At 49.1% G+C, this 22,475-nt stretch overlaps 1 protein-coding gene across 6 annotated transcripts in view; it reads right to left on the reverse strand.

The window, feature by feature from the left end:
* Positions 1-4,848: 4,848 nt before the first annotated feature.
* Positions 4,849-22,475, reverse strand: part of NRP2 (neuropilin 2) — an 86,800-nt gene continuing 69,173 nt past the window's right edge. For 2 of the 6 annotated variants that reach the window (XM_057411643.1, XM_057411642.1), the window contains exons 16-17: positions 7,640-7,708; positions 4,849-7,029 (exon numbers count right to left, since the gene is read on the reverse strand). In XM_057411643.1, the coding sequence (XP_057267626.1) occupies positions 6,725-7,029; positions 7,640-7,708 (374 nt within the window). In that variant the 3' untranslated portion in view covers positions 4,849-6,724. Of the gene's footprint in view, positions 7,030-7,639; positions 7,709-15,099; positions 18,015-22,475 lie in introns of those variants that run through there. The other 4 variants (XM_057411644.1, XM_057411645.1, XM_057411647.1 and 1 more) reach the window with 2 other exon arrangements.

Consider the following 22,475-nt stretch of genomic DNA (forward strand, 5'->3'; position numbering starts at 1 on the left):
CACAGACTGCTTAAATCATCCTTATTTTTCTCACAGGGAGAGAGACTTCTTTGCTCTCTGAAACTTTTCACACCCTAAGTTAATAAAACTTCTCTGCTGTAAGGGATGGATGTGACACTGCTGAGGGTTTCATGGCCGAGCGCTGGATTATTGCTGCAGTGTAAAGGTCTCCCCAGCTCTGGTAAGCACATTGAATGTCTTCTTAAAATATGAGGTTGAAATGCACTGGCAACGGCTGTCCCTGAAGGCTGCTGGAAGAGCTCTGTGTTGTGTTGGAGATGAACACCTCAGGGAAGCGCTTCCCAAGGGCCACTGCAGCCCAGGGCTGCCTCTGGTTTGTCCAACACAAGCCATCAGCGAAGTGGTGAGGTGCTGGAAGAGCTGCCCTGTGCAGGATACTCTTCTTGGAGAGCTGCAAAAAGCACTGGGCTTGAAGCCAGTGCAGTGTTACTGTCTGAATAAACCCAAGAGACCAGGAGGGCAAAACCAGTGCTATGCATTTTGACGGCGTTTGTACAGAAATCACTCACCTCCGCTATTAGCATGAGATTGGTGGTTGATCTGAAGGGTGACAAAGCAGCCCCTCACCATGCCAGGAGGGACCTGATAGGAAACCATCAGCAACACCTGGGGCAGCTCTTTCCTCTGGTGTGTAAACATTTAACTGAGGACGTGTTAGCAGACTCTTCTGCAACAAACAGTCCCGAGCCGCCAGCTCATTGCAGCCCTACACCCACCTCGGCAGCACAAGGAAGCAAGGCTGTATTTCTTCCCTTGATTTTTGGCACCTGGGACAAGGCGGGGGTCGAGCTGCTGAGTGTTTATTTCAGTGCTTTCTATTTCGGATATTAGTGGTGCAGCTGAGTTATGGTACGGGAGCCTAGAAAGGCATCATTCCCTCTCAACACATTATGGATTAGTTATTTTCCTATTAAACTGCTTTAGTCATGGTGAGTGTGTTGCCTTAAATGGGTTGCTGTGTGTAACAGGCATTGACATGAAAGCCTAATCCTACCTGATAAGTGGCAATAAGGATCTGTTGAATTCAATGAGAATTTTGCTATGGGTGTATGTGGACCAAAGCTCGGTGTCACCCTCTGTATTTACATCCACAGGGCTCTACTGAACACCCACCAGAGCAGCCGAAGCAGGGCTGAAAGGGCACAGCATGTACACAGCAGTGGTGGCACTGGTTCAGAAGCACCCCTGATGCTCAGCAGACCAGGAGTCAGCGCTTGGAGATCATCAACACCTCTCATGTCCGGGTGGGTCTGGCCCATCTGGTGGGGTGCGAATGATTTCAGTGCAGCTACAGTGAACCTCCTCAGGGAGAAGCATTAGGGAGCCCCGTGGGGAGAAGGAGCCTTTATAGATTCTAATCATCATGGTCTGAGCGTAGGAAGCCTTGCAGATGTGGATATGTGAAGGCAATGTGCTGCAAGGAGGCTGGTGTCCATGGGTAGCGGATGAGAGCACCAGCCTCTGTGTCTGCCCAAGTCACTGTCCATGGTAAAGCCAGCACCAGGTTTTGCTCAGTGCCCTTGGAAGGCTGGTGGTAACACCAGGCTCCGGGAGACAGAGGAGCTCTTCAGAGACAGAGGCGATGGGAAGCTCCACTTGCACCTGCTGCAATTAATTAATTACGAATCCAGTTATTAGCTCAGCCCCATGGCTCCCCTCCCTGCCAAGCCCCCAGCTGGCCAGGGAGCAAGCCATTATTTGAAAAGGTTTCCCATTAAACATGAAAGCAAAGGAATATTTCAAAGAAGACGGGGCAGGAGAGACAGTGAGGGCATGTGCACGATTGCAATCAGCTCTCAAGGATGTGATGGAGCGGCTGGATCCCCATCTTGGAGCAGCTTGATAATGGTGAAATTGATTTCATTAGCCCGCTCAGTCCCTGATTACTCTTGTGCTACATGAAACACTCCCATGGCCCCTACTGCATGGCAATTGCACACAGGCACCCGTGGGCCCCACTCCAGCCTGCCAGTGGCAAAGCAGCCCACCCAAATGAGCCCACCCAGCTCATGCTATGAAAGAAATCCCTAAAGATTTAAATTTCCTGATGCGGGTGCCTGCATTCTCTTTGTGCCCAGGTGGAGCTGCAGCCCAGCTCTCAGGCTTTTAACCCGGGCAACGCACACATCTGCTTTGCCCCCGTTTCTCTATTACCTGCTTTCTGCTCTTCGCTTTAGAGGAGGCGCCTCTAACCGCAGTGATTTACAGGCGGTGTTATGGCAGGACAGGTCTGACACTGATTGAGTCGCTTATCTGACGTCTCTGTCCTGCTCTCTGACAGCCTCTCCCCCAAGTATCAATCTGCACATCAGTTCTTTATTCCTGGGTGAGGGAAGAGCTGTCAAGGTTGCAGCTACACTGTCATCTTCATCTAAGCTGCTAGCTGCCCTTCATTGCTTAAAGACCCTCTTTAACACACACGTGCTTTGAGAGGGGGACACCGCGCTGGAGGTAAGGAGATGGCAGCAAAATTTCATTTGCTCTCAAGGCACCCAGGGCTTGATGGATTGGCTCTCATCTGTCAGGGTGCCCATAAATAAACAAGAGCTCTCATGATGCAGGCTCAGCCCCACTGCTTCTCCAACCAGCTCCCTGCAGCCCCATGCTGGCTGCTGGCCAGCCAGTGCAGGGACACTGCAGGGGGCTGGGACCACTTGAGACGCAGTGGTTCCCTTGGGCCAGGGCCATCATCAGGGTGATAGGACAGAGCAGAGAGAGGGTAGAAAAGCCAAGTGCATGGGATCAGGCTTGGCTTTGGGGTTTGCTGAGAGTCCTCACTGCCAGGTGCTCTTGTGACCCGCAAAGATGGGCTGAAGCAAAACCAGAGGGGACCACGTCATCCCGGTCACTGCCCTCCATCACAGGGCCTGGGACCAGGACAGGGTTAAGCTGGCACCCAGCTCCTGCACTGCAATGAGGCAGCTGAGCTGGAACAGTTTGGACCCCTGTGTACCCCCAAGGGTGGCTGGAAGGAGGCAGAGAGGGCAGGCTGCTCCTTGCTTAGTACCTGTGTCATCCCCTGCATTGCATGCAGTCATTGTTTTCCCCTCAAACCCTCATCCCCGTGGCTCACCGTTACTGAGCTCTGTGGTTTCACTGCCTTGACTGCACCTTCCTGCTCAGCACTGAGCTGTTTTAGTCCTAAATGATGTTTTTGTTAGCTAAAAAGAGCACTCCTCTCCAGGATCACCAGCAGCAGTGGTGCAGAGTGGCAGGAAGAGATTGGATTCACTTTTGGGTTTGCACTCAGGGGCTTCTCTTGGGACAGAGCAGCTTCCAGCAGTGCCTGGCTCTGGGAGGAGAAGCTGTGTCTGAGTGAGATGATGCATGTATGCACAGGGGCTCTGTTAAAGCCCCATGTCACCTCAGGGTCATCTGAAGGGATGGGCAGTGCACAGCACAGAAGTGCAGTGGGGATGGCCCTGCACACCTCTAGCTGTGCCCCTGTTTTCCTGAGGTTTTTGGCTGCCCATAGCTCTCTCAGTTTGGTTTCCTTGTTGCTGCTCTTCCACAAATAAAAACCTCACTGGAACATAATCTCTACCATAATGTTTATTAAATAGTAATTTTAAAAGGTTTTTATACAAATCATATAAACACAGTTTGATTTTTTCTTTTTTTTTCTTTTTTTGTTTGTATTTTTTTTTACACCGAAGAATCACAGTAAAAGCTCTTTTAAGTCCATAAGTCCTGGCTCAGCCAGTGAACGGTCAAACACCTTGAACTGCAAACCTTGGAGAAGTTCCATTTCTGCATATAATTTCTTAATGCTTTAATTCCCATGCTCAGCCCCAGCACCTTCCCACAGAATGAAATCACCCGGCACTACAGCCCGCCTGTTAGCAACACGTCCTCACCATGGGAAGAGCGTGGAGGCAACAGCTCATTTCAGCGAAGGCATTAACACCAATTTTTTCTCTCTTTTCTGAATTTCACAGAGGGAATTGTGGTCAGAAATCCTAATCTATTTGCAGAGGAGGATGCAATGAATTGAATGCACTGACGAGTTTTCTTTCCCCTGTTGAAGTTACAATCAAACACAGTTTTCTGTAGAACAGTAAAGCACCCAGCAGAGGTAAGTGAGGTATCGGCTTTGCAGCATTATCGGCCTGCTCCTGCCCAGCAAGCGCATGCATGTGGGTCCTGCCCTATCGGGAAGGGGCAAGCAGGACACACAGGGCAGGCGCTTTGCTGAGCCCAAGTTAGTGCCAAGATCAGCAGTACTGTCCTGCCCCAGATCAAGAGATATATTAACACGAGTCAGTCCCACGGAATAAGTCACATACACGATACATACAGAGAATTCACGTGCGTGTGCAAACACACTATTTCTGAATATATGTATACATGAACTCTTTTCTCTGTACGCCTACTAGACACCATAACGTCACCTTTTTAATTTATATATTTTCACCTATTGTTTGCCTAAGTCAACTTTTCTACTGTATGGTCTTTTCCCATTCATCCTTCCCTTCTCCTGTGATTTGAAGGGGATAAAAATCATTCAGCAGCAGCAATCCAGCTTTGAAATGGTCGGGTACATTCCCTCTTACTGCCTGTTTCTTCTGTGCGGTAAAATAACACCCCTGTGGAATTTGTCCACAAAGAACGCCAAAAGAAATACGGTGATTGGAAAGGAGAATCCGAGATACATTTACTGCTGTTTCTGTTGGGCAGACAGCGTGAATTAAAAAAGTGAAGGCCTTTGTGTCTGCCCGTCCCTGCATGTCTGTGTATGAACTGTGGATGTTTTGATGACACAGCCGCTGGTATCAGCTTCCCCAGTAACCCAGGCATCTTTCTCACAGTGGAGAAGTCTCCCCCCCCCAACCTTTACTGTCAGATGGAGCTTTCCATGAAACACTAGATAAATGTTCCCATTCCCACCACACCGAGGAGCAGCTGTGGCACTGTCCGTGCTCATCTCCTCTACAGATGTTGCTTGTCTCCCCAAACACCTGGCCTCCTGCAGGATGTGTTTGCAGGTGCTGTGCCAACTGAGCTTCACAGTACATCACACCTTTGGCGTTCTGTGGTTAGTGAGGCAAAAAAAATCCCTCCCCAAACTATTTGCTAGGCAAAATGTAAAATCAGGACATGTCAGGTATTTCCAAAGTGCTCTGAAAAAGCAAACACAACGTGCTGGGAAGCTTTCCTGCTTATATACGTGCAAGCTGATAGGGACAATCAATCTGTGCCGAATTGGAAAAGAAGGCATTGGTTTGGGGCCCAGCACTTGAATTCTTGTTTCTCCATTAAATTGTTTTCATAACACTCCTCTCCCACGGCACAGTGGTAAGTGGAGAGGTATCAGCTGCCAGACAATGTAGCCAGACCACTTGAAAGCAGAAGGACCAGACTTCTCCCGGGCTCTACTGGGTAGAGAGTGTTGACTGTTTTGCCAGGGAAGGATGAAGGCCTCACTTGTTGTTTGATACAGCACTGATCATCAGATGGAGGAAAAATACTTCTTCTAAGGCACTTGTTCAAAGTAAAACAAAACACAGCTCATCATAAATAAAACTTCAGGTTTTTGCTACTGATCGGGAACAATGCAGCTTTGCTCCGAAGGGATACGGCGGCAGCCGTTTGGTCCACCAGTGCCGACAGCTCCAGCTTGTGCTCCCCAGCTCCATGAAGAAGGGGAGCACTGTGAAAGAGAGAGGGCCAGCGAAGGGCGGGGTGGTGGGTGCCATGAGCGGGTTCCCAGGGACATGGGCATGGCTCCAGCCTCCTCCCCTGTTTATTTTCCCTCCCTGGCACTCAGGGGAGTGAGAGGCCTCAGCACCGTGCCCCAAGTCAAACCAAGAGTGAAGCCCCCTTCCCCAAGCCATTGCCTGAGCGCCGGCAGCCTGACAGGCTTTACTTTTCGTTTGCTGCAACTTTTGCATTATAGCAAAAAGAAGAAGGGCAGGATCGAGATGGGTGGGAGATTCAAAGAAAGGCCTTCCTGATGAAGGCCTCAGCTGTTGCAATCCAAGATCTGGATTTAATAAATGGCTCTTATTCGCAAATTGCTTTAAGGCTCTTCAGCTTCTGTCAAAGAGGTGCTTCTACACATAGGGTTTCCTTTCTATTTTATTTCTTAATGATTTTGGGAAGCACTGTTGCTACCGCTGACATTAAAGCCAGTATCGCACTTTTCCACCCTACCAGGAGAAGGAAAGTTGAAGGTAACAACACGCTTCCATTTTCAGGACTGGAAACTGCAGCCTTCTGGACTTAGTGTGAAATGCACAAATCCCTACAGCCAAAACAATATCTGGATGGGGTCTAAAATGGACAGGGTCTCTGTGTGTGTGTGTTATTTCTAAAGAAATCCCTCAGCCTTCTCAGCAACTCACCAGAGAAAGGAGGTGGAAAATAACAATCAACATTTAGTTTTCACATCCAAAAGGTAAACCAGTCTCTTTTGCCACATCCCAGCCACTCGCATCAGCAGAAAATGAAGATGAACCAATAGACAAGGGTCTCGGTCCTCCCTCGCCCAGCACAGTCCAGGTTGCGGAAAAGCCCGCACGGTCCTGGCGGAGTGTGACACACCAGTGGGACCTGGTGGCAGGAGCAGCGCCTCCCCTCGCTCCTCCCGCACTCCTCGTTCCCCATTATGGCATTCAGTTCCCATGGAAAACAGCAAATAAAGTACCCCCCTGCCAGCCCACCTCACCAGGCACAACGCTGAGGGTGATCCCCAGGGCACCCTTCAGGCCTCCGAACAGCACTTCTGGTGGTTCATCTTGACCTTGTGCTTGATGCCATCATATAGCTCGAAGTTGTAGTTCTCCAGCGTGGTGGAGCTACGTGAGGACAGCCCGGCATACGAGCACGTGCAGTAGAGAAGCAGACCAGCGCAGATGGCCCCGAGGAGGACGCCAAGGGAGCTCATTGCTATGATGGTCACCAGGATAGGATCCAGGGTGTAGAGCCAGCTTTTCTCTTTGTCCAGCTTTGGGGTTCCTGGAGAGTTAGTAGAGAACAGTGTGTCGTTCCTATCCGATCCAAAGTAATCTGCAGTGGAATGGGCACTTCTTATTATCCAGGGATCACTTTTTCCCCCATCACCTTTATGCGTTTCTCACTTGAGTTATGATGGCTTTACAAGAGTATAAGCCCTGCCATGGGTATCTTTCTACAGGATTCACTAGCCCAGGTCTAGAAGTGATGTGAAGCACTGAACTACCAAGAAAGCGAGGTGCCCTAATATCTAAATAGCATGCTAGCATTTTACACTCACCAAAACTCTGGCCTTTCAAGTGCCATTGGGTTCAAAACTATGGAAACAATATGTCACAGCACCCAGACTTAGTTTTCTCCATTTACAAGTCAAAATGCCATGCAAGCAGCAATTAATGCTTGAAAGATCAGTTCCACTTGTCCTAACACAAATACAATATATTGACTTTTAAAGGTTGCTGGCTGGCTGCTGAAAAAGGAAAACAAGAAAAGAACCTAATGTCTTTGTCCAGACACTAAGTCACCACATCAGTGTATTTTCTCAAGCATGTTCTAGCTTATAACTCCCACTAAAGCTGAAGTTTATGAGTAATTAATTGTAGCATCCCATAGTGAAACACAAGTTTCCCCAGACAAATTGCCAGTGTGTCATTTGGGTACCAACCTGAATCATCGTTGTCTTCAAAGTCTTGCTCAGAGATCGGAAAGTCATCCTCCATTCTTGGGAAGTTTACTAGAACAACAAAATGGGAAGCACCATTTGTTTAAAGTGGATTTTTGGGGGCATTATTGTCACTGGTCACTGGACTGCAGGACTGGTTGGAAGAAAACAATAGTTAAACTACAGCAAGGCTCTTCCTCATGGAAGGAGGAAGAACTCTTCCTCTTCCTTCGACTAAAGTCAATGAAGACTCTTTCAGACTTGAGAGAACAGCATCTTCCCACTACATCACATTTCATGACCACCAAATGACCAGCTTTTAAGAAGAAATGAGAGCGAGTGAAAAGCAAAGAGACCAGATAACTTGAATAGCACTAAAATATTGTCATTGGTGCCTGCATAATGGCCATAATTCACTATTAACAGGCTCGTGGGTATTATCCTTACAACTCTGATTAGGATCATAGTGCCTGTCATTACTTGCCACTAATGCTAGATCCATTTAGCACACTCTACTTTTCATGTTTTCCCATACATCTTACTGGACACACAGCTTCAATGACCCACTTTCTCTTTGGGTACTCAAATTTATCTGAAATTTGAGTAATTTGAGGAAGTCATGTTTCATCATTATATGTTTTAATGCAAAAGCTGGTTGAAATGGGGAGAGCGGCAAATGGGTGTCCATATCTAGGTATTTATGTTAACACTTCTCTGATCCAAATTCCTTTTAGTGGTGACATTTCTTCTTATTGTTCAGCACAGATCAAGCACTAGTGACCAAATGCATACGCTGTAATTCCAGAGCAGAAGTTATTTTCTTGTGCAGCCTTCCTAGCATTATCTCTATGTATAGTTACCATGGCTCTTTTTTTCAGTTTTCCAAAAGAAGATGCCCTTTCATTTCTATCTGCTTAGATTTTTCAAAGCTGACAGTAGCTTGGGGTGCTCAACTGAGAAGGCACCTTGAAATGATCAGGAATGCAGAAAATGAGGGACTACTAGAAAGTGCTAGAAGTGACACTCTTGAAATAGTTATGGTTAAAAAACAAGGCTACTTCACATCTTGTGTGAAAATAGCAAGAACTGTTTAAAGAGTTTGCTTGTAAACAACAAAACCCAAAGAATGTAACCTGTGCCCAAAAAGCCACGTGTGAAGAAATTATTCAGAACCCTATAAAAGAATATTTGTGCATATTTTCACAGAGATTTAGGACTTGAAAAGCCCTCCTGAATTGTCAAATCATGTATTTTTGCTATCCCAGGCAATGGTAGGAGGCAATTCCCCACCAGAGACATTTCAAGGTTCACTTCCAGAGCAGGGGGCTCTGCTGAATGCCATGCTGCCTCAGCACCACCTTATACCTGACTGCAATGATCCTCTGTGCTGGTACTAATGATACCTTCCCAAATACCCATTCCTTGGGTAGAGTTGCCTTTTGCCTTCTGCACTCAAAGGATTAAGGGATTTCTTTGAATTTTCAAGTGAGCCTAGCAACAGGAACAACACTTGGCCCTCCTGAGGATGAGGTCTGTGTCTAGTGAGCCAGGTAATTCAGCTGGTAGGTTGCTGAAGAAACATAGGTGCACACCATTTTCTGTAAATCCTCACTTTAGCAGCGAGTTCACATGATTTCTCAACACTTCCAGAACTGACAGGCCCAGATGGCAACATCTTAGGGCTGGGAGAACTGCCTGAGGGCCCCTTGCAAACATTTAGAGCCGAACATGTGGAAAAATAACTTGCAAAGCAGTTCACACGCGGAGACGTCTGCTCTGCTAGTCCTCCATCAGAAGACAAGCAATGACATTTGCCAGCCGTGTCACCCACACAACTCTGTGGAAACTGCAGGCTGCTCGAACACAAGCAAAGGTCAAAACTGGACCATGGTTTGCCCAAGGAGCCCATGTGTGGGAAAAGACTGTTGAAGCCTTTTGCCTTTCCATATTGTAGCTCCTCTAAATTTTGTGTGAGAACAAGCTAGCAATTTGGTGCTCTTTTATTTCCCAGGGTAGCCTTGAGGGGAAAGCCAGAAAAAACAAAGTATTGGTTAATCAACACTTTCAAAAGAACACCAGTTCTTCCAGCCTGAAAGGAAGGAGCACTGGGAAAACTTGAAAAGAGAGAACATTTATACAAAAAGCCAAGCCCAAAATCTATTTACTTTTCTAACAATTTTCTCAATTCCCCATGCTAACATGACTCCAAGTCTTGCTCAAAATATGTCTTGTTCCTCACCCATTCTCTTTCCTCCTCAGACCTGTGGTAGGCCCTCATTCTTCTGTTCTCTGCATGCCATTTCACTGCTATCAGATTGTCTGTTGTCACACAGGGCTCTACTCTGGCTTTGGAAAAATAGGACTCAACGTTTCTTTTTCCGTCCTGGGGTTTCTCAATTCATTAACAAATCAGCTCTGGCTGTGTGGCTGTCTGTGGAAACTGAAGCTGGTGGTCTCAATTGCAGTTCCTAGTGGAGATGATTTCCTCTCACAGAGACTAGCCTGCTATTTGTCATCAGTTGTGCTCCTTTGTGACAAGTCTCAGCAATATTGTCACAAGTGGAGCAGGCCATGGAAAGTGCCCCTTTGGAAAGTGGTCCTCAGAAAAGCCTCACAAGCTGCTGGGCAGAATGGGAGAAACATGCTGTGCCCTGTGCTGTGGGGAGACGCTTCCTTAAAGGGCAGCTTTCAGGTGCAATTTTCCTTGCATTTTAAAATGAAAAAAATATAAAATACTAGAGAAGGGTAGGCAAGAACATTAGGGGAAACTGTATTTAAAGGTGAGGAATGCTTTCTACTAAGTGAAAAGCTTTTTTCAAAGCGTGTGTGCCGAATTATAGCTGTGAGCACCTAGCCAGTCATGCCCCAAAGATGATGTTAGCGATGCCTTTGGAAATGGCCAGATGCTGAGAAAGGCTGTTATCTGTTGGATCTGAAAGCACTGCCAGCTAAAAGGCTAATTTATGGGACCTGAAAAAAGAAAGATAAGATTCTAATCAAAGACAAGGAGCGACTTAAGTACCACGTTCATATGAACTCACATGGAGGGAGAGGAGAAAATTAGTATTTCCAGAGATTAAGGAACTTCAGTGTACGTCTGGTTTAAAATAGCAGCAGGGGTGGGAGAGATCGGGCCAAGGAGGGGATTACTGGAAGGGAGTGACATGTAGCTTGCTATGCCTTGCCAGGGCAGCAGGGGAGGCACAAGAGTACACAAGAGAAAGGTTCTCTGATGTCCCACCACAGACATACACGCACCTCTTGCAGGAAAGCTCTCCCAGATCTACCCAAGGCCCCTCAACTGCAAAGCTGAGGTCAGTGCATCATATGGACTGGCATGTACTTCCCACCACCACACACACTCAATGCCAGCCTGCTTGCAGGGACTTACTGGCAATGCACACTGCCTCAGGCAGAGACCTTTGCAGCAAGACAAGAGCTATTGTCTTGGAGAGGACATCCAGTCCCAACATAGATGCATTCCTCCAAGGCAAATGACCACCATCAAGAAAAAAATGCTGTTTTCTTCCTGGACTGACTTTGTCTGGTTTCAATCAGGGCACTGAGCACTGCATCCTGCCAGGTCCCTCCATTGCAGGACAAAGCTCTGTTCGTTACCATGCATCACTCTACACAGAGGCATTGCCTCTCAGTCTTCATAGGTGAACAAAATGAGCTTCTCAACAGAAGGTGCCTTCCCCAAATGATACATTAAACTTGCAGTAATTTTGAGCCCTTTCTGTTGCCTGCCCACATCCTCCCTGGCACACAGCAGAGAGCACTCCTGCCATCCTGCTCCCACTTCCCGCAGGCATCCACAGGCTCTGGGGACAAAGGAGATGCGCCAGGTGATGACGGCTGGTGGTCTCTGCTACCTACCGTCTCTCACTCTCTAGTAACAACTGAGCCGTGCATCCCGGTACAAAAGTTGGCTGCCCTCTGGTGCTTTCCACAATGGGGAAACAACCATATGCTGCTCGCTTCCCTGAAAGCAGCAAGTGTCCTCCTATGTGTTCACCCCTCTCTCTTGCGGCTACAACATCCATCTTGGCTGGTGCTACCCTGCCCAGCAAGGGGAACACTGGAGGTGTACAACTGCTGCCCTGCCAAATAGCACCCAGGAAGGGCCGAAACACACAGCTAAGTCCAGGAAAAGGGGGTCAGAAATTACCGCTCCCCAGTGCTGGCAGCCAGAGCTCCAGCTCTGCGCTCATGCTCGCTTTTCTCCCTTTGCTCATTCCCAGCCCTTTTCTCTCGGCAGCAATAGTGTGACTCCAACTCACATCACTTTGTTTTGACACAGCGGAGCAGCCGCTGTGGCCTCGCCTTGACTCCGCTCTGTTTGGCGGCAGCAGCGCCGCGCTGCTCCTTCGGCTGGGAGCCCAGGGGGCTGCGGGAGCAACACTTCCCACCCTCCGTGAGCAGGGAAGTGCTTCTCAAAGCAGCAGCACAGGCACCAGGCAGAAACACTCCCTCTGAATCCCCCACCGCTCTATTTCCAGCCCCCAATCAGCCTCACTTCTCCCTTCCTTACTCCTCCAGAAACACAGAACAACTTTAGTTTACAAAAGGGCTAAATCCCTGCCAAATTTCAAATTAAAACAGTGCTTTGGCTACAGCTGAGCATTAAAGAAAGCAAACAAGTAGCTTCTCCCTGGCCTCTGCAGCACAGGAACCCCCAGACCTTATCCTCAGATTGCCTTGGGGCTGCTTCAGCAGCAGTGCATGGTTCACATTGCAGAACAATCATCAAACCAAGGGGCATTGAGGAATCTCTTGTGTTCCTTGGGTTCCCATGTGCAGCGAAGATAGGGAAGCATCGCTTGCCAGGTGAAGACCCCACTGAAAGCTCTTGGAGATGTGAAGCCAGGCTAGGTGTGGAGGCACACGCAAGCAGGCAGCTATTACCAGCCCCAGCACTGCCCTCCAATGCGTGGCACCCTGCCCTCGCTGCATGCATGGAGGATGGCCAAGGCAGCTGCCCAAACTCAGGACCCTGCCAAACCCTCCCTCCAGCATCACATCCTTTGTTGCAGCCCAAACCTTTCCCTGGCATGTCCTGCTTTTGCACCTCTCCTCAGCACCAGCACCAGGCCAGGAAAAGAGTGGTGGCAGCATGTGTGTGTAGGGCATTACAGGGGCATTATATAGCATGGTTTTCCTCTTTCCGTCTTAGTGCTGGACTACCGAGGTAAGGAGCCACCATTTGGGTTTGGTGCTCTGTGCTGAGCTCACCAGTCCCAGCTCCTCAGCGCAAGGGCAGCACTGCCAGTCCACTACCACCGCACAAGGGCTGGAAGCCGGGGGAGAAGCTGGCAGCTCTGCGGCATCCTGATACGTTTATCACCCTCCCTGTTGTTGCTGTTTGTTTTTACAGCAGCAATGGCTAACGACACTATTCCTCAAACTGGCAGTCACGCCTGCAATTGCTGCTAAGAGCCGCCAAAGCCACTGATGGAGGAGCTGTGGCAGAAAGCCAACAAGCTGTCCAAGCTCGCCTAGAGGCCCTCGCCTGGTGTCTGTGTGCCTCACTCTGCTGCTCTGACATGGGGTAAGATGGGGCCAGCCCTTATAAAGGTTTTCACAGGGTTTCTAGAGGGGCAAAAATCCCAGCACAGCCTGGTTTCTACCTCATTCCCTTCCATTCACCAGCAGGGGCATTTCAACCCTGCCCAGGAAAAGCCAACGTTGCCCTTTCAGCATGGGGACAAGCAGCTCAGGGTTCCCTGTGCCAAGTGTCCTGGCATGAGGCTGACCCAGCTAGGTGAATGAGCACTCCTGAGCCATCATCCATCTCCAGCATGCTGACATTGCAGGCAAGGCACAGCACAGCCCTTCCCCTGGCACCCTTTGCTTTGCCAGGTCATCGCTCCCTCTGTCACACCCTTGTTAGCCACCGGCTTTGTGCCACCACTTACAGAGTGCCCTTGGGTCCTCACCCACAGCCACACGGAGTCACTTTCCCTACAACCCAGCAGCAACTGCAGAGGTAAAAAGACACCATCACCCCACATACCGCCAGGGGACTCATGCCTGCACCCTTCCCGTGACATGCAGGAGACAGCAGGCTTCCACCCCTAATGACACTCTGAGATACAGAGCCCCTGCTGCTACCCCATTTACCCCTTCTTCTTTTAAAATAGACTCTTAAATGCCTGACACTACCTGCAGCAGAGGTTGCATCAAAATCACACCAAGTTGTATTTTTCTTAAACAAAGTGTGCTCATTTTTGCTGCCTTCTTCCTTATGATGAGCAGCAGACTGAGCAGCACCCAACTCCCTGGTCAATCTGGCTGTGGCGCACATAAGGAATAATTAAACCCCAAATGATTCCTCCCTTTTTGTCTGTTTACTTCACAGAATTTTTTTCCTCCTTGTTGGGAAGCCATCAGCCAGTCTTCCCCCCCCCTGCTTTTCGCATGTGCATATTTTTTTAAGTTTTGCTTGGACATTCACTGAAGTGTACGAAATGCAAATTACAAGTGCATGGGCTTTGCTGTACAATTAGATGGGGGGAAAAAAAAGCTAAAGAAAAGATAGCATGGTTCCTCAGCTCCATTTGTGTTTGAACACCCACAGTGAGGGATCACATTTGAATTATTTTTTGTTGATGGCCTGAATTCCTTGTAAAGCCAGGAAGTTTCACTGCAAAGCTGAGCTGCATGCCAGAGTAAAGAATATGATAGAAGGCAAATAAATGCAGAAGGGAAAGAAAACCTCTCAAATTGGCAGCAAAATATCTTTCACATGAAATGCAACGCTGCTGACTCCTCTGAAGGGGCGAAAGGCACACCTAGAGAAGATGGGAAGATGCTGCAGCAGAGATCCCTTTCACAAGATGGGAGGACTCGGATGGAGGGAAGGCAGGGGGCACATACCCTTGGTGCTGCCGCACTTGGGCTGCTCACACACAGCTCTCCTATGAAGCCCGACACGCAGAAGCCCAACAAGGGTTTCATGGGAGAGGAATGCCTTGCCATTTTCATTATTCATTTTGGTAATGGCTTACCCGGTGTTCAATGTGCTTACGGACGGAGCGCGTGGTTTGGCTGAGCTGGCAGCCAAGCCGGCCCCCAGGGCCCTGGGAAGTCGGATGTCCTGTCTCCAGGGGCCCGGCTGGAGAAATTCTGCATAATCACAGTGAGCCATTTAGCACTTAAGAGACGCTATCGAAATCCCCAGACAACCGCAGTGTCAGTCCAGCCACCCAAAACTCCCACTACGGGCTGGTACAAATGTAATGGATCTAAAAGCCACTGCTAATGGCCTGATCCTGAATGCAGCAAGGCAGGGTGCGCACACAAGAGCTGCGTCTGCCTGCAGCAGGAACAGGAACTTCACTTCGCTAAAGCAAACAGCCCTGATGCTCCAAAAGAAAACATGGAGTTTTGAAGCATCGCTTTGCTTCAACCGACAGCGTTCTCGTTAGCACAGAAAGAAGAAGGAAGAAAACCCCCAGGTATTTGTATAAAAATATCATCATTTTATTACATTCCACACAATACATCTTCAAAGAGTTTCAAATTTCCACAAGATATTTTTCACACACAGGCAACTGGGCAACGCTGGGGATGTCAGGGCTTGAGGAGCAGGGGAGAACTGGGAATAAAAATCAGGAAGTGACCTTCTGTTTTGTCTTTGGTGATTTTGGTTTGAAAGACAGGGTGCCACATTCTCCTCCCTGACACACCGATGCGTACTTGCTACGTCCATGGGGGTGAACCTGGTTGAAGCGAGGGGATTGTCTGACCTAGGGAGATTGAACTGACTGGAAACGTGATGCTATCATCTGCTGACATGGCCTGGGCTGACCTGAAAATGCAGCAAGCACATGCCACTATTTCACATCTGTTTTAATCTGGAGCTGGCTGAGGAGGAGTGGATGGCTGGGATTTCACATCACCAGCCATATGCACTGCAACATCAGTGCTGCATAATGAGAAGGCTCCCAGAGAAAGCATTCTGGCCCTGGAAGCTCCTCTCTAGGGGCTGCCTCTCTAGGCAGCACTACCTGCAAGGTGACAGGAGCTCACATGGGTCCCTTCCATCTCTGCTGGGACAGGGACAACCCTGCTGCCCTTGAAAAGCTCATGGGAGTCAGACCTTGGTGGGATGCTGCCCGAGCACTCACCACCCCTAAAGTGCTCACCATGCCAAATCACCCCAGGCTTTTCTGCGCTCCATGCACGCTTTAGACACTTGCTGCTGCAGCTGAGGGGGTCCTGCTGAACCCTGTTGAGTAAACAGCATGTGAGCTAAAATAGGCTGCATGAATAAAGGCAGGGAGGGAGAGGAGACTGACACCCCATCAACAGAGATCCCCTGGGCAGAGGGATCCACTGCAACAGGGGCCAATATCACACATGCACAGCACCGTTTGTGTTTCCACTTTTTCCCCAGACCAAAAGGAAGCTCAAGACTGCAGGAAAGTTAACAGAGCTGCTCGTCTCAATTCATTCTATGCAATATTCATGGGCAAAGGATGGGTGGGGAGCACTAGCAAGTTTAGGAGGGAGGAGGGAATCTGATCACTCAGCACAAATGAACACAAACCTTGCTCACTAGAGGTACTTTTCTCACCTGGAAACAGATTAGAGTTAAGGATTCAAACCACTTTTGCATCTCATCATTCAGTAATTTATATAAGGCATTTCCACTACAATATGCTGGGCCATTCAACAGTCGGAGGCATGTTAGAGGCTCCATCTCACCTCCCTGGTTAAAGCAGTAGCAATAGCTGGGCCCCTCAAGGAGCACCTGCTAGGCTTTGCTTGCTAGATGCTACTGATGCTTTAAGAAGCAGAACATTAGCAAACGCAAAACTAACTGACATTCTAGAAAGTCAACTGGCAATTTTTGTGATTCAGCAGCTATGAATTGGGCAGAGTTAAAAAAACATACCTAAAACCCAGAAAGGGGAACTATCCTTGTCCTAGCAGAAAGACAAGGAGGAGCCCTCTCCCCTTTTCCTGTGTAAAAGCAAAACCATCAGCACCCAGAGCAAGGATACTTATAAAATAAATAAACCTTCAATTCTCAAGAAACTACAGTATTCAGCATCCACCTTAGACCTCCTGAAGTCTATGTGTTACCCTAAGGCTGGCTTTAACAGATACAAACAAAACATTCATTATGAGCTTCTCTGATATAAGGCAACTTTAAATAGATTCACTTGCAGGTGAGGGAAGGAAGATTTCCCCCCCACACACACACACTTCCAAACAATGGCTGTGTTATCATGTTGGCTGCAGAAAGAATAAGATGGAGAGATCTTACTTTTTGGATGTCTATGAATCTCTCTGGATTCTTCTAGCCATCTGAGGTGGACATTCCTACTGTCCAGCCTGGCCTCTTCTTCTCATTTTGCACCCGAGACATTAACACTATCAAACAAGAAACCCAGCCAAAGCTAGATAAGGCAACAAAAAAGCATTGCTCTCTTTCCCAAGTAAACAAATCAGGGTATTTACCATAAACATGACCCAGACCTTCCAGAGGGGAGGCGGGAAGGGGAGAGAAATGAAAAACAAAACAAACATTCCCTGTGCAAGTAGAAGCGACAACAAGCAAATTAAAAGGGGCTGTTTCTAAATATACATTCAGTCAGTCAGACACGCACATTCCCATGCACACTCGCATACACAGATTTAGCACTCTCGTGCATGAGCCGCACACACAAGCTTCCAGGCTCTCCATCAAGTTCCCTTGCAGGTTGCCTACTGGGAGGAGGGAAAAAACCCCAAACCAAACAAGCCTATTGACCAAAAACCACTCCCCAAACAAACAAACACAAAGAAACAAAAAACCCCACCCGACACCCCGAGACTCCTCAAAAAGTAATTGAAAGGGAGCATTCACTTCTGAAGTGAAGGGGCGTTGTGTCTCTTCTGGCGATCCAAGATGCAGCATTAGTTTAGAGTTTGTAAAAGATTCAGGGAGGGCTGGGGGGGACAGAGAAGGGACGGAGATGTCTAAGAGTTCACACGTATGCTAGGTAAGGAAAAAAGTGCAAAACTGAGGCAACGTATTTGAAGTCTTAGTTTCTGTCTGTCTGTCTGGTTTGTGTTTTGTTTGTTCGCTCGTTCCTGTTCGGCTCTCAGCAGCGCGAGCTGGGGTCTTGCTCTAGTTTTATGGTTAGGGTGGGCTCCACGGCCACAGGGGCCCCGTTGGCATAGTGGGAGGTTTTGTAGGTGATGGAGTGATCGCTCTTCTTGGCCGCATAGCGGAACCGGTGGTAGTGGAGCACAAGGGCCAGCGCGACGGAGACCAGCACCACAACAGCACCTCCGGCGGCAATAACGTAATACCAGTAGGCTGGGATGGGCTGCACTGACACCGTGTCCACTGTGGGCTCGGTCCCTGGCAGGAGGGTTGCCCCTGGGGAGGAGACACAGAACAGGGTTGCTAGGTGGGAGGCATGCAGACGCACAAACAGAAACACACATGCTTTCAAGAGTACAGCACGGAGTAACACGAGGTGCCAGGGCTGCCTCCGGATAGGGGGTGTGCGCCTGGCGGGGAGCACAGCCTGGCATTCACTGAGCCCACATATTCAAGGGGCCTGTTTTCTTCCCTCTTAATTCATCACGCCGCCTGGATTTCAATACATATTCCATATGCACATTATTATTACTGTTATTTCTGGCATCAACAAATGTTTTCTTCCCCCCTTATTTTTTTGCCTTCTCCAGATCGGCTGCCTGGCTTTGTCTCCACATGGCAGATGTTGTCAAGCAGTGACAAAACACATCACTTTCCTAATTGGAGGAAGAGCATCACCTCAGATGGGCAAGGAAGTTACAGCAGGAGACTGGGAAAGAAATTACAGGAAGAAACAGTTGCTGTTCTAAAAGAAAAGACAGAGAAGAAGATCTCTGTCTGAAAGTGCTCTGCACACAGACCTGCTCTCACTAGGTGCCCATTCACAGACTGAGAGATTTCCTTTTTACTTTTTAAAGCAAGAAAGAATGGTTGCGATTATTTACATGGCACAGACTGGAAATTCAACCCAACGCTCACTTCAGAAACTCATGCTCTCCACAGCTTAAGCAAGCCAGGACCATGAATTCATGCTGATAAAGCAAACACACCCTAGGGAGGCCTGGAAAAGTACCTGCCTCCCTTGAACTCAAAGGCAGGCAGTGCCCAAGCTCAGCCCAGCAATGGCTAACCCTTCCTACTCCCACAGCTGCAGTGTGTTTTGCAGGGCAGGGCTGCAAGGCCCTGCTCTCCCTTCCTAGGTCATCCCGGGACAGCTGTGTGCACATCTGGTGATCAGCCACCACAGGACCTCACTGCCAGCCCGCACAAGCACGCACACATGTGCCTTGGCTGGCGTCGAGCATCGGTGTCTGTGCTGACCCTCACGGCCCAAGACCAGCTCTGTGCTGTTCCTCCTGCACACACTGCTCCCACCTGCCCAGCTCCGTTTGTGTAAGTAACTCCAGAGAGATGCACTTCTGCACCACATTTATTCATTGGCTACTTCAAGGGGTCCGAAGTCCCCAGGGAAGCTCTCAAAGGGTTTGCTCTGGTGCTGGACAGATTGATCCCCTACTCTTGCTTGTCTTCTCCTCTTGCCCCTGGCACACTGTGGGGGGCACAGCCTGTAGGTGCTGGCAAGCAGAATTTTAGGGCTCCTGCAGTTTGGTGTCAGCATACTGTTCAGCTCTGCTCTAACCAACTCCAGCTTGGTTTCTTCAGCAGGCTTGGAGGATGCCAAGGAAGTAAAGCAGAACAGTGCAGGATGTGCGCACTTTGCTAGCAGCAAGGGCATCTCACAGCACAGTTTCTGCCCTCCCCTACAAACACTGCCCTGCCAGCAGAGCCACTGGCTTCCAAACGTGGGATGGAGACAGCTTTTCTGCTGCTGGTGGCACAGAGGATGAGGGAAAATGCAATCACAAGGCTTTCCTCCTCTCCCCATCCCTCAAAACCTGAGCACAGGGAGTAAAACCAAGAATGAATACTGCACCCAGATACATAGCTACAACAGAAAAAAACCTCAAAACCAAGAAAAAAAACCCACACAGCCAAGCCAAATCCTGCTTTTACAGAGCAGCAGGCTGGGAACCACCCACATATTTGTCATTGTACGCAAGGAATTCGGATGTCTCAGGAAAAGCCTACCTGCCAGATACACCACCCTCACCCCGTTTCACCCCAGCTACCCCTCACCACCAGGAATGGGGGTGGCCCTGTTGTTTCTGCCCCCCCCCCGGCGCCTAAGAGAGGGGATACAGGGTGGGCTGTATGTGGGGGGTGGGGAAAGCAGGGAGCAGGCAGTTCTATGTCCTCCTCCTCTATCTCTACCAACCACCCTGGTGAGAGGGAACAGAAGCAGCACATGCCTACACAGGGGGTGTCAGTGTGGGACATCCCTTGGGGGCTGCCATCAGCCCCCACCGGGGTGAGAGCTGCTGTCTCCAGCACAGATCCCACTGGCCAAGCCACCCCACACCCATACACAGCCCACCACCATCCCCGATGGATCAGCAACGCCTCGCCTGTGCCTGACAGTGCTGGGGCAGGGGGTTGACCCCCAGGAAGAGCACGGGGCTGCTCACTGTGCAGAGGCCACTCATGTTTACACTTAGTGACAGTCGCTGCTTACATAGCACCTCAGTCCATTGAGAGATTTACAGGCAAACAGCGGCTCACACCACTGATATGCACTGGCCTTGCTGGTGGAAACTGGGGTGGGGAGAGGGGGGGCAGGTGTCAGGGATGCAGACAGCTCTGGAGGCTGTAGGAGAACAGCACTCCCATCCGAAGAATAGAGGGGAGGAAGGTTTCCGTGGCTTTCTAATGTCTGTACATTACCCAGTGCAGGGTAAAAAGGGTGGATCTGTCAATAGAGGAACACACACCACAGTGGTGAGCCTGCGCTCCTTGCCCCCTTCCCCACACACCTCTGCCTGCCTGGGGATGAAGGGAGGCAGCACGATGTGCCCCAGATGATCCCGCTCATGGGAAGAACCCCTGGGGGATCTCGAGGCAGTTTCAGATTCAGGACAACCTCTGCTTGGCTCTGACCTACTCCAGATGTCCCTGTGCAGCAGCTGGGGCTGCAAGCATGAGGGGTAGTGCAGAGCCTCTCCTTGGCCCCTGTTTCCGCACTTCACGGCCCTGCTGAGGAGATAGCAGAAGTCTGGAGAGTTCATTTAGCAACTGAAGTCATTAAGGAATCACACTCAGTTGTCTCTGAGCCCTAACGAAGCCAATTCCCAACACTAATGATCGTTCTTCCTTACACTGTCAGCCACTAAATATAGCTGCCCATCTACTCAGCACACAGCGCTGATGTTATCTGCTCTGTTTTTACTGGCTCTGCTGCTCTCTGGAAGTTTTCTCTTGTATCAGTGGAAAAGTTCCCTGCTCGGGGAGATGGAGAAAAAATCCATCTTCGTAACTTAATAATTTTTCCACTCCCCTTTGCCTTCCGCCACACACACACACACACACACTTGCCCTTCCTCACTTACTCACTAGAACTCTTGCCTTAATAAAGAAATGCCTCCTGCTGTTCTTGTTGAGTTTGTGGGTGCTTTGTTTATGCATGGCTTGGGAGACTGCTCACTGGAAACTCTTATTTAATCCCTAAACGGTGAGCAATTTCATCTGGGTGTGCTGCTGCACTTATGCCTCCAACCTGGCCAGGTACAGTCCCCTCTTCTTCCTAACAGGGGAGACTCCACAGGAGCCTGTTTTAGAGCAGTGCAGCAGCAGAAATAAAAACCCATAAGAAGAAAGAGCAAAAATCCTCTAGGGACCAAAAAAGGAGAAAATCCTTTCCAGAGAGCCTCCTAGAGAGCTGCCTGCCTTGCTCTGCCATTGCTCATATTCCTCTCTGAAATCACTGACAATAACTGCTGTGGACAAGCAACACAGCTGGAATTTTCATAGATGGCACAGATGAAAGCAAGTATTACACTCTTCTAATCTGAATGCCACAAAACCAGTGTCAATCTCAACCCCTTAGTTGCTGCCTGTCATTTCTCCAGGAAGATATCCCTGTCTTGATTTTGGGATACTCAGTGTGGGACCATCCCAAAGGCAAATTCTCCCCAGTTTGTCTCCGTGCTTTTTGGAATACATCTCTGATTTTTAACCAGGTATTCAGCTAACTTCTTGCTTCCAGCCACTTGTTACACCTTCTCTTTAAGGGTGAGATGCATCAACTCTCAAATGCAGCACAGTTTAAGCACACTTGACTGGTCTCGTAAGATCCCAACCCACTAGGCTGAAAGATATTCCACCCACACAATTCTCTTCTTATTTGCCTTGTGATCCTGGAGCCTGGAAGGTGTGTATTTTCAGCTTTGCTCCCAAGCCAGGGGAGGAAGGATTTGCTATTATTTTTAATGGCATCTTACTTTCTCAGCTTATCATGTAAGTGCAGGAGTGGGAGCCACAGAACATCTCCATACTTCCTGCAGTCTTTCCAGCTCACCCAGTGCTAGGATGTCGTTAGCAATGGGTGGGACCCCACTGGCACAAGCTGGTGAGCTCCTAAGTGAAGGGAAGGCAACAGCATCTGGCTGTGGTACTCAGGGGCCTTGCTGTGCTAGGCACAGCAAACACTGTCCCTACCAAGCCAGTGTGCCCTGAGGCACGCTGAATAGGACGTAGAAATGGGAGGCATACAGGCAGCAGGGCATGGGGTGAAGAGAAAAAGAAATGACATGAGTTAGCAGGACTTTGGGACAGACCCAGAGGAGGGTTCAAACTGAAGACAGCATACATTACAAGCCCCAAAAGACAAGGATGATGTTTGCAAAATAGGCACCAGACCAGACCCAGGAGAACACAGAGTGATGGTGTAAGTAATGTCTTTGT

The sequence above is a fragment of the Pezoporus wallicus genome, unplaced genomic scaffold, assembly GCF_028554395.1.
Source record: "Pezoporus wallicus isolate ANWC-B61680 ecotype Strahan unplaced genomic scaffold, APGP_CSIRO_Pwel_v1 contig_6732, whole genome shotgun sequence".
NCBI lineage: Eukaryota > Metazoa > Chordata > Aves > Psittaciformes > Psittacidae > Pezoporus > Pezoporus wallicus.